Source organism: Salvelinus namaycush, unplaced genomic scaffold, assembly GCF_016432855.1.
Source record: "Salvelinus namaycush isolate Seneca unplaced genomic scaffold, SaNama_1.0 Scaffold95, whole genome shotgun sequence".
NCBI classification, from domain to species: Eukaryota; Metazoa; Chordata; class Actinopteri; order Salmoniformes; family Salmonidae; genus Salvelinus; species Salvelinus namaycush.
In genome coordinates, this window is record NW_024061697.1 from 180320 (window position 1) to 197128 (window position 16809).

The following is a 16809-nucleotide window of genomic DNA, read 5'->3' on the forward strand; positions in this document are numbered from 1 at the left end:
ACAACAAGATAACATCTCACTCCCCAGCCCTGCAGAACACAACAACAAGACAACATCTCACTCCCCAGCCCTGCAGAACACAACAACAAGATAACATCTCACTCCCCAGCCCTGCAGAACACAACAACAAGTCAACATCTCACTCCCCAGCACTGCAGAACACAACAACAAGATAACATCTCACTCCCCAGCCCTGCAGAACACAACAACAAGATAACATCTCACTCCCCAGCCCTGCAGAACACAACAACAAGATAACATCTCACTCCCCAGCACTGCAGAACACAACAACAAGATAACATCTCACTCCCCAGCCCTGCAGAACACAACAACACGTCAACAAGATAACATCTCACTCCCCAGCCCTGCAGAACACAACAACAACATCTCACTCCCCAGCCCTGCAGATCACAACAACAAGATAACATCTCACTCCCCAGCCCTGCAGAGCACGTCAACAAGATAACATCTCACTCCCCAGCCCTGCAGAACACAACAACAAGATAACATCTCACTCCCCAGCCCTGCAGAACACAACAACAAGATAACATCTCACTCCCCAGCCCTGCAGAACACAACAACAAGATAACATCTCACTCCCCAGCCCTGCAGAACACAACAACAAGATAACATCTCACTCCCCAGCCCTGCAGAACACAACAACAAGATAACATCTCACTCCCCAGCCCTGCAGAACACAACAACACGTCAACAAGATAACATCACACTCCCCAGCCCTGCAGAACACAACAACAAGATAACATCTCACTCCCCAGCCCTGCAGAACACGTCAACAAGATAACATCTCACTCCCCAGCCCTGCAGAACACAACAACAAGATAACATCTCACTCCCCAGCCCTGCAGGACACAACAACAAGATAACATCTCACTCCCCAGCCCTGCAGAACACAACAACAAGATAACATCTCACTCCCCAGCCCTGCAGAACACAACAACAAGATAACATCTCACTCCCCAGCCCTGCAGAACACAACAACATCTCACTCCCCAGCCCTGCAGAACACAACAACAAGATAACATCTCACTCCCCAGCCCTGCAGAGCACAACAACAAGATAACATCTCACTCCCCAGCCCTGCAGAACACAACAACAAGATAACATCTCACTCCCCAGCCCTGCAGAACACAACAACAAGATAACATCTCACTCCCCAGCCCTGCAGAACACAACAACAAGATAACATCTCACTCCCCAGCCCTGCAGAACACAACAACAAGATAACATCTCACTCCCCAGCCCTGCAGAACACAACAACACGATAACATCTCACTCCCCAGCCCTGCAGGACACAACAACACGATAACATCTCACTCCCCAGCCCTGCAGAACACAACAACACAACAACAAGACAACATCTCACTCCCCAGCCCTGCAGAACACAACAACAAGATAACATCTCACTCCCCAGCCCTGCAGAACACAACAACAAGATAACATCTCACTCCCCAGCCCTGCAGAACACAACAACACAACAACAAGACAACATCTCACTCCCCAGCCCTGCAGAACACAACAACAAGATAACATCTCACTCCCCAGCCCTGCAGAACACAACAACAAGATAACATCTCACTCCCCAGCCCTGCAGAACACAACAACAAGATAACATCTCACTCCCCAGCCCTGCAGAACACAACAACAAGATAACATCTCACTCCCCAGCCCTGCAGAACACAACAACATCTCACTCCCCAGCCCTGCAGAACACAACAACAAGATAACATCTCACTCCCCAGCCCTGCAGAACACAACAACAAGATAACATCTCACTCCCCAGCCCTGCAGAACACAACAACACGTCAACAAGATAACATCTGCTGTTCAGAAGTCTCTCTCTACATGTTATATATAGTCTCTCTCTACATGTACAGTAAGTGTCACTAGAGGACACCAGGAGCTCAGCATTAGAGTCACTTCAAGCATGTTGAAGTGTATTGACATGTTGTATTTGACCTGTTCAGAAGGTTATACAGGATATATTCTTGCTAGTCTATGTTTCCATTATGTAATCTAAACATCGCAGGTCCTCACCATTAGAGTCCTGGCTACGTTGCAGCCCGGGGTACCAAGCCCCCAGCAGCAGACACTTAGTAGAAACCCCCTGTTCTCTATTTCATCATCTAATTGAATTATCTCAACATCGCAGGTCCTCACCATTAGAGTCCTGGCTACGTTGCAGCCCAGTGTACCAGCCCCCAGCAGCAGACACTTAGTAGAAGTCACTTTGTCCAGATCCAGAGAAGGCACCAGCCTCCAACGCATCAACTTCAGGTTGAGATCCACTGATGACTCTGCCAGTCTGGTGTGTTAGATAAAGTACGTTAGATAGACACATATAGAGATAGTCTCATGATGTACCCTTGATTGGTTTGGTTTATTGTACCTCTTTGGGTCCATACATTCACTGAGGTTGACCATCCGGGGTCCCATGGCCCCTTTAGGGTTCTTCTCCCATCCTACATTCTTTGGACACGCTGAGGGAACAGAAAGCAAAGACCGTTGATAATGACATACTATTAATTAGAGTATACTATTGATTAGGAGACTGTTGATAAATGACAGTCTTGGCCAAAAGTTTTGAGAATGACACAAATATTAATTTTCACAAAGTCTGCTGCCTCAGTTTGTATGATGGCAATTTGCAAATACTCCAGAATGTTATGAAGAGTGATCAGATGAATTGCAATTAATTGCAAAGTCCCTCTTTGCCATGAAAATGAACTGAATCCCCAAAAACATTTCCACTGCATTTCAGCCCTGTCACAAAAGGACCAGCTGACATCATGTCAGTTATTCTCTCGTTAACACAGGTGTGAGTGTTGACGAGGACAAGGCTGGAGATCACTCTGTCATGCTGATTGAGTTCAAATAACAGACTGGAAGCTTCATAAGGAGGGTGGTGCTCGGAATCATTGTTCTTCCTCTGTCAACCATGGTTACCTGCATGGAAACACGTGCCGTCATAATTGCTTTGGACAAAAAGGGCTTCACAGGCAAGGATATTACTGCCAGTAAGATTGCACCTAAATCAACCATTTATCGGATCATCAAGAACTTCAAGGAGATCGTTTCAATTGTTGTGAAGAATGTTGTGAAGAAGGCTTCAGTGCGCCCAAGAAAGTCCAGCAAGCGCCAGGACCGTCTCCTAAAGTTGATTCAGCTATGGGATCGGGGCACCACCAGTACAGAGCTTGCTCAGGAATGGCAGCAGGCAGGTGTGAGTGCATCTGCACGCACAGTGAGGCAAAGACTTTTGGAGGATGGCCTGGTGTCAAGAAGGGCAGCAAAGAAGCCACTTCTCTGCTGGAAAAACATCAGGGACAGACTGATATTCTGCAAAAGGTACAGGGATTGGACTGCTGAGGACTGGGGTAAAGTAATTTTCTCTGATGAATCCCCTTTCCGATTGTTTGGGGCATCCGGAAAAAGCTTGTCCGGAGAAGACAAGGTGAGCGCTACCAACAGTCCTGTGTCATGCCAACAGTAAAGCCTCCTGAGACCATTCATGTGTGGGGTTGCTTGTCAGCCAAGGGAGTGGACTCACTCACAATTTTGCCTAAGAACACAGCCATGAATAAAGAATGGTACCAACACATCCTCCGAGAGCAACTTCTCCCATCCATCCAGGAACAGTTTGGTGACGAACAATGCCTTTTCCAGCATGATGGAGCACCTTGCAATAAGGCAAAAGTGATAACTAAGTGGCTCGGGGAACAAAACATCGATATTTTGCGACCATGGCCAGGAAACTCCCCAGACCTTAAACCCATTGACAACTTGTGGTCAATCCTCAAGAGGCGGGTGGACAAACAAAAACCCACAAATTCTGACAAACTCCAAGCATTTATTTTGCAAGAATGGGCTGCCATCAGTCAGGATGTGGCCCAGAAGTTAATTGGCAGCATGCCAGGGCAGATTGCAGAGGTCTTGAAAAAGAAGGGTCAACACTGCAAATATTGACTCTTTGCATCAACTTCATGTAATTGTCAATAAAAGCCTTTGACACTTATGAAATGCTTGTAATTATACTTCCGTATTCCACAGTAACATCTGACAAAAATATCTAGACACTGAAGCAGCAAACTTTGTGAAAATTAATATTTGTGTCACTCAAAACTTTTGGCCACGACTGTACAATTTTCTGTAATGTCCTTCTGTCGAGCAGTGAATTTCAAACACAGATTCAAACACAAAGACCAGGGAGGTTTTCCAATGTCTCGCAAAGAAGGGCGCCTATTGGTTGATTAGTCCCCAAAGAAAGCAGATATTGAATATTCCTTTGGGTGAAGTTATTAAATACACTTTGGCTGGTGTATCAATACACCCAGTCACTACAAAGATACAAGTGTCCTCCCTAACTCAGTTGCCGGAGAGGAAGGAAACCGCTCAGGGGTTTCACCATGAGGCCAATGGTGACTTTAAAACAGAGTTGAATGGCTGTGATAGGATAAAACTGAGGATGGATCAACAACAGGAATGGAAAAGGCATTGTTCGTCACCAAACTGTAAGACTATATAAAGATGGGAATAGGGCACTGTTTGGGATCTTGAGCCGATCAAACCCCACCAAGGGAGAGGTGGTGGTCTCTGCATTAACATTTAAATCCCTCTCCCCATCCCTCGCTCTCGTCTCCCTCGCTCCCGTCTCCCTCTCCTCAACCCTCGCCTCCCTCTCCCCATCCCTCGCTCTCGTCTCCCCATCCCTCGGTCTCGTCTCCTGTCTCCCCATCCCTCGGTCTCGTCTCCTGTCTCCCCATCCCTCGGTCTCGTCTCCTGTCTCCCCATCCCTCGGTCTCGTCTCCTGTCTCCCCATCCCTCGGTCTCGTCTCCTGTCTCCCCATCCCTCGGTCTCGTCTCCTGTCTCCCCATCCCTCGGTCTCGTCTCCTGTCTCCCCATCCCTCGGTCTCGTCTCCTGTCTCCCCATCCCTCGGTCTCGTCTCCTGTCTCCCCATCCCTCGGTCTCGTCTCCTGTCTCCCCATCCCTCGGTCTCGTCTCCTGTCTCCCCATCCCTCGCTCCCGTCTCCTGTCTCCCCATCCCTCGCTCCCATCTCGTCTCCCTCTCCCCATCCCTCGCTCCCGTCTCCATCCCTCGGGCTCCCGTCTCCCCCTCCATCCCTCGGGCTCCCATCTCCCCCTCCATCCCTCGGGCTCCCATCTCCCCCTCCATCCCTCGCTCCCTTCTCCCCCTCCCTCCCTCCCTCCCATCCCCCCCTCCATCCCTCGCTCCCATCTCCCCCTCCATCCCTCGCTCCCATCTCCCCCTCCATCCCTCGCTCCCATCTCCCCCTCCATCCCTCGCTCCCATCTCCCCCTCCATCCCTCGCTCCCATCTCCCCCTCCATCCCTCGCTCCCATCTCCCCCTCCATCCCTCGCTCCCATCTCCCCATCCCTCGCTCCCATCTCCCCATCCCTCGCTCCTGTCCGCCAGATAAAAAGGCCAGGCTTTGTGTGTTTTCTCAGCCCCGTGGCTCCGCAGAGCGGGAAACGGTGGGATGTGTGTGTTTACCTGCATTGACAGACAGCTCAGGGATCGGTAGTTTGACCTGGAACACGATGCTGTGCTGAACGTTCCTACTACCCTGAAGAGTCCTGTCTCTGAAACACATCACCTCCACCACATCTAGCTGGGAGCCCCTGGTACACACACACACACACACACACACACACACACACACAACACAGAGAGAGAGAGAGAGAAATGCTAACACGTAGATATCTCCGTATCATAGTGTTTACATTAGCTTGACACGCTGTACAGGTCAAAACGCCGTGTAGGAACATACCTCATGACTTCACACACACAGCCAAGCTTTATCTAGCTAATATTAACAATAATAGTTATTTACTGACAGCTTAGTCATGCACAGGAAAGGAAGAGAGAGGTATACTGGAATATAAAGGCGGATTGGTGCTCATCCCTTCCTGGTACAAGATCACTCACACTGTGCTTGTCAGTATCACTTTATGTAAGCTAGTGTGGGGATTTACTATCTGCTGGTTATGAGAAACAGCAGGTTCCAATTTCAAGACTTTATCTAATATTAGCAACATATAACTGACTATAATAACTTGTTAGTATGTTATAACTACTGGAATATACAGGGGAGGGATGTGTTCTATAATAACCTGTTAGTTATAACTACTGGAATAAACAGGGGAGGGATGTGATCTATAATAACCTGTTAGTCAGTAATAACTACTGGAATATACAAGGGAGGGATGTGATCTATAATAACCTGTTAGTCAGTTATAACTACTGGAATATACAGGGGAGGGATGTGTTCTATAATAACCTGTTAGTCAGTTATAACTACTGGAATATACAAGGGAGGGATGTGATCTATAATAACCTGTTAGTCAGTTATAACTACTGGAATATACAGGGGAGGGATGTGTTCTATAATAACCTGTTAGTCAGTTATAACTACTGGAATATACTGGGGAGGGATGTGTTCTATAATAACCTGTTAGTTATAACTACTGGAATATACAGGGAGGGATGTGATCTATAATAACCTGTTAGTCAGTTATAACTACTGGAATACACAGGGGAGGGATGTGTTCTATAATAACCTGTTAGTTATAACTACTGGAATATACAGGGGAGGGATGTGTTCTATAATAACCTGTTAGTCAGTTATAACTACTGGAATATACAGGGGAGGGATGTGTTCTATAATAACCTGTTAGTCAGTTATAACTACTGGAATATACAGGGGAGGGATGTGTTCTATAATAACCTGTTAGTATGTTATAACTACTGGAATATACAGGGGAGGGATGTGTTCTATAATAACCTGCTAGTTATAACTACTGGAATATACAGGGGAGGGATGTGTTCTATAATAACCTGTTAGTTATAACTACTGGAATATACAGGGGAGGGATGTGTTCTATAATAACCTGTTAGTTATAACTACTGGAACATACAGGGGAGGGATGTGTTCTATAATAACCTGTTAGTTATAACTACTGGAATATACAGGGGAGGGATGTGATCTATAATAACCTGTTAGTTATAACTACTGGAATATACAGGGGATGGATGTGTTCTATAATAACCTGTTAGTCGGTTATAACTACTGGAATATACTGGGGAGGGATGTGATCTATAATAACCTGTTAGTCAGTTATAACTACTGGAATATACAGGGGAGGGATGTGTTCTATAATAACCTGTTAGTCAGTTATAACTACTGGAATATACAGGGGAGGGATGTGTTCTATAATAACCTGTTAGTATGTTATAACTACTGGAACATACAGGGGAGGGATGTGTTCTATAATAACCTGTTAGTTATAACTACTGGAATATACTGGGGAGGGATGTGTTCTATAATAACCTGTTAGTTATAACTACTGGAATATACAGGGGAGGGATGTGTTCTATAATAACCTGTTAGTTATAACTACTGGAATATACTGGGGAGGGATGTGTTCTATAATAACCTGTTAGTTATAACTACTGGAATATACAGGGGAGGGATGTGTTCTATAATAACCTGTTAGTTATAACTACTGGAATATACAGGGGAGGGATGTATTCTATAATAACCTGTTAGTCAGTTATAACTACTGGAATATACAGGGGAGGGATGTGTTCTATAATAACATGTTAGTTATAACTACTGGAATATACAGGGGAGGGATGTGTTCTATAATAACCTGTTACTCAGTTATAACTACTGGAATATACAGGGGAGGGATGTGTTCTATAATAACCTGTTAGTTATAACTACTGGAATATACAGGGGAGGGATGTGTTCTATAATAACCTGTTAGTTATAACTACTGGAATATACAGGGGAGGGATGTGTTCTATAATAACCTGTTAGTTATAACTACTGGAATATACTGGGGAGGGATGTGTTCTATAATAACCTGTTAGTTATAACTACTGGAATATACAGGGGAGGGATGTGTTCTATAATAACCTGTTAGTCAGTTATAACTACTGGAATATACAGGGGAGGGATGTGTTCTATAATAACCTGTTAGTATGTTATAACTACTGGAATATACAGGGGAGGGATGTGTTCTATAATAACCTGTTAGTTATAACTACTGGAATATACTGGGGAGGGATGTGATCTATAATAACCTGTTAGTCAGTTATAACTACTGGAATATACAGGGGAGGGATGTGTTCTATAATAACCTGTTAGTCAGTTATAACTACTGGAATATACAGGGGAGGGATGTGTTCTATAATAACCTGTTAGTATGTTATAACTACTGGAATATACAGGGGAGGGATGTGTTCTATAATAACCTGTTAGTTATAACTACTGGAATATACTGGGGAGGGATGTGATCTATAATAACCTGTTAGTCAGTTATAACTACTGGAATATACAGGGGAGGGATGTGTTCTATAATAACCTGTTAGTCAGTTATAACTACTGGAATATACAGGGGAGGGATGTGTTCTATAATAACCTGTTATTCAGTTATAACTACTGGAATATACAGGGGAGGGATGTGTTCTATAATAACCTGTTAGTTATAACTACTGGAATATACAGGGGAGGGATGTGTTCTATAATAACCTGTTAGTTATAACTACTGGAATATACTGGGGAGGGATGTGTTCTATAATAACCTGTTAGTCAGTTATAACTACTGGAATATACTGGGGAGGGATGTGTTCTATAATAACCTGCTAGTCAGTTATAACTACTGGAATATACTGGGGAGGGATGTGTTCTATAATAACCTGTTAGTATGTTATAACTACTGGAATATACAGGGGAGGGATGTGTTCTATAATAACCTGTTAGTATGTTATAACTACTGGAATATACAGGGGAGGGATGTGTTCTATAATAACCTGTTAGTTATAACTACTGGAATATACAGGGGAGGGATGTGTTCTATAATAACCTGTTAGTTATAACTACTGGAACATACAGGGGAGGGATGTGTTCTATAATAACCTGTCAGTCAGTTATAACTACTGGAATATACAGGGGAGGGATGTGTTCTATAATAACCTGTTAGTTATAACTACTGGAATATACAGGTGAGGGATGTGTTCTATAATAACATGTTAGTCAGTTATAACTACTGGACTATACAGGGGAGGGATGTGTTCTATAATAACCTGTTAGTTATAACTACTGGAATATACAGGGGAGGGATGTGTTCTATAATAACCTGTTAGTATGTTATAACTACTGGAATATACAGGGGAGGGATGTGTTCTATAATAACCTGTTAGTCAGTTATAACTACTGGAATATACAGGGGAGGGATGTGTTCTATAATAACCTGTTAGTTATAACTACTGGAATATACAGGGGAGGGGTGTGTTCTATAATAACATGTTAGTTATAACTACTGGAATATACAGGGGAGGGGTGTGTTCTATAATAACATGTTAGTTATAACTACTGGAATATACTGGGGAGGGATGTGTTCTATAATAACCTGTGAGTTATAACTACTGGAATATACTGGGGAGGGATGTGTTCTATAATAACCTGTTAGTCAGTTATAACTACTGGAATATACAGGGGAGGGATGTGTTCTATAATAACCTGTTAGTCAGTTATAACTACTGGAATATACAGTGGAGGGATGTGTTCTATAATAACCTGTTAGTTATAACTACTGGAATATACAGGGGAGGGATGTGATCTATAATAACCTGTTAGTCAGTTATAACTACTGGAATATACTGGGGAGGGATGTGTTCTATAATAACCTGTTAGTATGTTATAACTACTGGAATACACAGGGGAGGGATGTGTTCTATAATAACCTGTTAGTTATAACTACTGGAATATACAGGGGAGGGATGTGATCTATAATAACCTGTTAGTCAGTTATAACTACTGGAATATACAGGGGAGGGATGTGTTCTATAATAACATGCTAGTATGTTATAACTACTGGAATATACAGGGGAGGGATGTGTTCTATAATAACCTGTTAGTTATAACTACTGGAATATACAGGGGAGGGATGTGTTCTATAATAACATGCTAGGATGTTATAACTACTGGAATATACAGGGGAGGGATGTGTTCTATAATAACCTGTTAGTTATAACTACTGGAATATACAGGGGAGGGATGTGTTCTATAATAACATGCTAGTATGTTATAACTACTGGAATATACAGGGGAGGGATGTGTTCTATAATAACATGCTAGTATGTTATAACTACTGGAATATACAGGGGAGGGATGTGTTCTATAATAACCTGTTAGTTATAACTACTGGAATATACAGGGGAGGGATGTGTTCTATAATAACATGCTAGTATGTTATAACTACTGGAATATACAGGGGAGGGATGTGTACTCATCCCCTCCCGGTAGTGTGGGATGTGATTGATGATGTTATGTTTGGGACTTTCGTTATTTACCATTTGCTGGCTAGGAGAAACAGCAGATTCCTCAGAGGCCATCCTGGATGCTGGGGCAAAGTGCAGGGGTCATACACACCCACGGTTACCTGCAATATTAACAAAGCATATTTGACCTAACCTTTAAACCAGGAAGTCTCAGTGAGGCCAAAATACCACTTTTCTAAGGGAGACTTCACACAAGAGGATTGTGGATTGTGCCAAGAAACATCAGGGACTTCATAGAAACCTTACCTGAATGAACCAGGAAGTAAAGTGCAAAGGCAGGACATGTAAAAACTCCCACACGCACAGTGTAATGTTTATTGTGCCATTAAATCTAACCGCCAATATAGGACATCCTTATCCGCATATTGATATTCCAGTCTTACTCCACAGTGAGCAAAGAGGAGTATGTACAGGTAAATGCATCAGTAAACGAGGGTTCTGGTACCTCTTATGGTGTTGGGGTGTATTTTCCAGGCATGGATTAGGTCTACTCAACCCCTTAGAGGGAATGGTAAACTAGCCTGGCTATACATTCAACCCCTTAAAGGGCATGGTAAACTAGCCTGGCTACCCACTCAACCCCTTAGAGGGAATGGTAAACTAGCCTGGCTACCCACTCAACCCCTTAGAGGGAATGTTAAACTAGCCTGGCTACCCACTCAACCCCTTAGAGGCATGGTAAACTAGCCTGGCTACACACTCAACCCCTTAAAGGGCATGGTAAACTAGCCTGGCTAACCACTCAACCCCATAAAGGGCATGGTAAACTAGCCTGGCTACCCACTAGGTCTACTCAACCCCTTAGAGGGCATGGTAAACTAGCCTGGCTACCCACTCAACCCCTTAAAGGGCATGGTAAACTAGCCTGGCTACCCACTCAGCCCCTTAAAGGGCATGGTAAACTAGCCTGGCTACCCACTCAACCCCTTAGAGGGAATGTTAAACTAGCCTGGCTACCCACTCAACCCCTTACAGGGCAAGGTAAACTAGCCTGGCTACCCACTCAACCCCTTAGAGGGCAAGGTAAACTACCATTAGGTCTACTCATTTCTCTAATAATTAATTTTACCGACAAAAAGATCCCACCATGTCAATCGAACAAACATTTATAAAATGACACTGAAACTCCCTGTTTCCATCACAGCTGTGGTGATTGTGTATACTTCACTGCATAGAAACTGTGGATGGAAATGTGATTAATAATGATTGCCATATCCCACATAGAAATAGAGAAACAAGAACAGTCCTCCCATTACAGACCCAACAATATGGGCCATTCTGATCAGCATAACTCTTTGTCCCCAACGCCACTACTGACCTTGTTGAGATCAGTGTTGAAGCTGTCCCAGTCTCGTAGCTGGGCCACCTGGACAGCATCCTCTGTGTACTTGATCAGGAAGTAAGGAACAGCTGAGGTCCCTGTTTCACTGCACAGACTGTCATAGGCTGCCTGTAAGGCTGAGGTCTGGAGGGAAGAGACAGGGTATAGATCAACACAGTCCTCAACCTAACCTTCAGTTCACCCCATGCTGTCTGTATAGGAGACATCCACCCCTCAACCTAGGGCTGTGGCGGTGACGAAACTTCATCAGCCGGTGATTGTCAAGCAAATAACTGTCGGGGGAAGACAGACACATCGGGGAGGTAGCTGCGCACGTCCTTATCCAATTCCAAGGTGCATATTGAAGATATTGGAAGAACTGTCCACATTTACCTTTCATCAGCCAACCAGATGAGTAGGCTTAACGAACAGCAAAAACACTAGCCTGTCAATATACTATCCCCCATAGTACAACAGTTGACCTATTCTATTCTGTGCGAGAAATACATATTCCAAACATAGTCTGGGACAGTTGTGGGATGCGATAGATCCCAAAATAATAAAACCACTAGCATCAAAAAAACTTTTTTACGCAATGTGGCTGACACAACAGATCAGAACGTTTAGCTTAAAATGTTAATAAACTATTAGGTTATTTCTTCACATTCTAAGCCCTGCTTAAATTAGGAAAGTTTAGAAATAAATGTGTTAGGCCTAGCCTATAGAAAGCTGATGGGATCCTCCTCTTTTTAATAGAGGCCATCACTCTGTTTTCTCACACAATTGCATAGCCTATAGAAATGTTGCTCAACATGAGCTCATGGGCTCTCATGAAGTGTTTGATTAGATGTTCCATTACATTTGCATTGATGTCAGAGTGATTAGAGGGACAATAGAGTGCTGAGTACCAGGCAGTTAGCAAGTTCGGTAGGCTACTAATGACCATCAGCAGCATCAGAGCTGGGTGAAGCCTAATTACCGTGACTGAAGGGTCACATGGAATTTGACTGCTTTTATGACTCGTGACCGCCCGTGTGGCGGTAATACGGTCACCGCAACATCCATACCTCAACCTAACCTACATTTCACCCCAGACTGTCTGTATAGTCTTTCCTAGGATTGCAAGATTCCTGTAACTTTTTTCCCAAAAATGTCCTAGGTTTTCCATAAATTCTGTTTTCCTCCTTATTCCTTCCTATTATTTATTAGCTAAAACCTGGTAAGTCCGGGGAAGTAAAATAACATGAGCTGACGCACACCCAGAATAATAGTTTGTGTGGAGGTGCTGACTAACGGTGAACAAACTATAAACTATCAAAATAAAGAAAGTCGCACACTCCATATATAAACTCCCAACAATTTAATGGGTATTTACCAACTTTTCGGCATCAGTGATGTGAAGGCACAGTGATGCCGAAACGTTGGTAAATACCCATTAAATTGCTGGGAGTTTACACATGGAGAGTGTGACTTTCTTTATTTTGATAGTTTATAGTTCGGGGAAGTAACCAGAATTTTACAACCCTAGTCCCAGTCCTTCCCCACATATGTGACAGTCATGTTGGTAACCTGGTTCACCCCAGACTGACTCTGTATTCCCCTACTATCTGTGTTCTATGTTTGACTTTTACAGTCGTAAAGTTGACTCCCCAGAACATTCCAGATTATTGTGGGTCAAGAGGCAGGTGATAAGCAGAGATCCTGTTCACACACACCCACGCAAACACACACACTCTAGTGATGCTCTGGTTGACTCACACACACCCACAACACAACACTCAGTAACCTACTTTAGAGGATGTACATTGGACCACACTAATCTATGTATAAACTGTGAGTACCTGTTTAGAAGAGAAGACTTGTTCTAATGTAGCCGGCTCCTTGAGGATCTTAATTCCCTCAGAGAAACAGAGAGCTGGGAAACAGAACCAGTAGTAGAAGTGGTACTTCTTCAGGTCCTGGCAGAGAGAGAGAGACAGACCAAGAGAGACAGAAAGAGAGAGAGAGAGACAGAGACAGAGACAGAAAGAGACAGACCAAGAGAGACAAAGACAGAAAGAGAGAGAGACAGAAAGAGAGAGAGACAGAAAGAGAGAGAGACAGAAAGAGAGAGAGACAGAAAGAGAGAGAGACAGAAAGAGAGAGACAGAGAGACAGAAAGAACACTTAAATGCAGTGAACAGAACCCATCGTAAAAGTAATTAAACTATATTATAAACTTATACAAAACCATGTTTTACGCACTGCATAAGTCAGCAAAAGGAATTTGCAGAGGAGGGATGGGTCCTTGAGAGCATCACCGGACTGTATGGAATCCCAAATCTGGCAAAGACAAGAAAGGGAACTGAAACACGAGATATTTCCTGACTACATAAGAAGCTAACATATTAAACACAATTACAAGATGGCCTCATGTAGTAAGAATATATGTCAATGGCCTATGCTCCCTGAGGAGCGATGTTTATATATACAGTGGGGCAAAAAAGTATTTAGTCAGCCACCAATTGTGCAAGTTCTCCCACTTAAAAAGATGAGAGAGACCTGTAATTTTCATCATAGGTACACTTCAACTATGACAGACAAAATGAGAAAAAAAATCCAGAAAATCACATTGTAGGATTTTTTATGAATTTATTTGCAAAATATGGTGGAAAATAAGTATTTGGTCAATAACAAAAGTTTCTCAATACTTTGTTATATACCCTTTGTTGGCAATGACAGAGGTCAAACGTTTTCTGTAAGTCTTCACAAGGTTTTCACACACTGTTGCTGGTATTTTGGCCCATTCCTCCATGCAGATCTCCTCTAGAGCAGTAATGTTTTGGGGCTGTTGCTGGGCAACACAGACTTTCAACTCCCTCCAAAGATTTTCTATGGGGTTGAGATCTGGAGACTGGCTAGGCCACTCCAGGACCTTGAAATGCTTCTTACGAAGCAACTCCTTCATTGCCCGGGCGGTGTGTTTGGGATCATTGTCATGCTGAAAGACCCAGCCACGTTTCATCTTCAATGCCCTTGCTGATGGAAGAAGGTTTTCACTCAAAATCTCACGATACATGGCCCCATTCATTCTTTCCTTTACACGGATCAGTCGTCCTGGTCCCTTTGCAGAAAAACAGCCCCAAAGCATGATGTTTCCACCCCCATGCTTCACAGTAGGTATGGTGTTCTTTGGATGCAACTCAGCATTCTTTGTCCTCCAAACACAACGAGTTGAGTTTTTACCAAAAAGTTCTATTTTGGTTTCATCTGACCATATGACATTCTCCCAATCTTCTTCTGGATCATCCAAATGCTCTCTAGAAAACTTCAGACGGGCCTGGACATGTACTGGCTTAAGCAGGGGGACACATCTGGCACTGCAGGATTTGAGTCCCTAGCGGCGTAGTGTGTTACTGATGGTAGGCTTTGTTACTTTGGTCCCAGCTCTCTGCAGGTCATTCACTAGGTCCCCCCGTGGGGTTCTGGGATTTTTGCTCACCGTTCTTGTGATCATTTTGACCCCACGGGGTGAGATCTTGCGTGGAGCCCCAGATCGAGGGAGATTATCAGTGGTCTTGTATGTCTTCCATTTCCTAATAATTTCTCCCACAGTTGATTTCTTCAAACCAAGCTGCTTACCTATTGCAGATTCAGTCTTCCCAGCCTGGTGCAGGTCTACAATTTTGTTTCTGGTGTCCTTTGACAGCTCTTTGGTCTTGGCCATAGTGGAGTTTGGAGTGTGACTGTTTGAGGTTGTGGACAGGTGTCTTTTATACTGATAACAAGTTCAAACAGGTGCCATTAATACAGGTAACGAGTGGAGGACAGAGGAGCCTCTTAAAGAAGAAGTTACAGGTCTGTGAGAGCCAGAAATCTTGCTTGTTTGTAGGTGACCAAATACTTATTTTCCACCATAATTTGCAAATAAATTCATTAAAAATCCTACAATGTGATTTTCTGTCATAGTTGAAGTGTACCTATGATGAAAATTACAGGCCTCTCTCATCTTTTTAAGTGGGAGAACTTGCACAATTGGTGGCTGACTAAATACTTTTTTGCCCCACTGTAGATAAGTGGGTCTTACCATAGACAGCTGTAGTGTATTTCTACGTATGTAATATATGTTTACATGTCTATCAATGGGCCTTACCTCCGTGGCCTGTTTTTCCAGCAGTGCTTTTTTGTCTGAGGTCTTGAAGGCCTCCAGTGTGTTGGTGTTGTACAGGGTCCCTGTGACGGGACAGCAGCGGGCTGGGCTGGGGCCATCCCTACACAATGGATCAGGAGCAACATGATGAACACATGTCTATTTCACTTTGTGTACCTCACATTCCATATCCCATTTGTTAGCCCTCACTAGAGAGATAGAAGACATACTGTACCAGTCAAAGTCAAGGCTACCCTGGGACGGCAGGGTAGCCTAGTGGTTAGAGCATTGGACTAGTAATCAAAAGGTTGCAAGTTCAAATCCCCGACCTGACAAGGTACAAATCTGTCGTTCTACCCCTGAACAAGGCCGTCATTGAAAAGGCCGTCATTGAAAATAAGAATTTGTTCTTAACTGACTTGTCTTTTTAAATAAAGGTCAAATAAAAATTGAGCGATGTCTATAATCTTAGGGGAAAATAGTTGCCATGTAGACCCGAAAAGGGTTCTTCGGTTGTCCCCAATAGGAGAACCCTTTGAAGAACCCCTTTTGGTACCAGGTAGAACCCTTTCAACAGAGGGTTCTATCTGGAACCAAAAAGGGTTCTCCTATTGGGACAGCCAAAGAACCCTTTTTTCCTATGTGTGTAGCTCTAATACTTACGCCTCAAATGCACTAAACTCCAAAGTCAGGCGAGTAGGGAGGCCGACCGGATCGCCTAGTTCAAAGACAATAGACACAAATCACAGGTATCAAAAACGATACTTTTTGCAAACCCACACAATTGTGTCTCACAAGTAGTCTCCATTTCACTTGTGACAGCTATCAACATTGAACATGGCTGAACCAAGGCAAGACAGTCACACAAAGCCAGGTTTGTTAGGCCACTAAAATGTAAGTGTATAGGTAGGTAGCCTATAGGTATAAAGTCACCATTGTAGTAGTATGTACCCTTGGATATTATTTTGCAAT

The 16809-nt window shown here is 43.6% G+C and overlaps 1 protein-coding gene across 1 annotated transcript in view; it reads right to left on the reverse strand.

Moving 5' to 3' along the window:
* atg7 (ATG7 autophagy related 7 homolog (S. cerevisiae)) overlaps window positions 1-16809 on the reverse strand; it is a 61837-nt gene that overhangs the window by 43150 nt on the left and 1878 nt on the right. Inside the window, exons 3-11 of the mRNA XM_038988098.1 lie at window positions 16501-16555; window positions 15841-15958; window positions 13953-14030; window positions 13550-13666; window positions 11706-11852; window positions 10400-10488; window positions 5534-5661; window positions 2408-2498; window positions 2179-2323 (exon numbers count right to left, since the gene is read on the reverse strand). Coding sequence (XP_038844026.1) covers window positions 2179-2323; window positions 2408-2498; window positions 5534-5661; window positions 10400-10488; window positions 11706-11852; window positions 13550-13666; window positions 13953-14030; window positions 15841-15958; window positions 16501-16555 — 968 coding nt within the window. The remainder of the gene's footprint in view (window positions 1-2178; window positions 2324-2407; window positions 2499-5533; window positions 5662-10399; window positions 10489-11705; window positions 11853-13549; window positions 13667-13952; window positions 14031-15840; window positions 15959-16500; window positions 16556-16809) is intronic.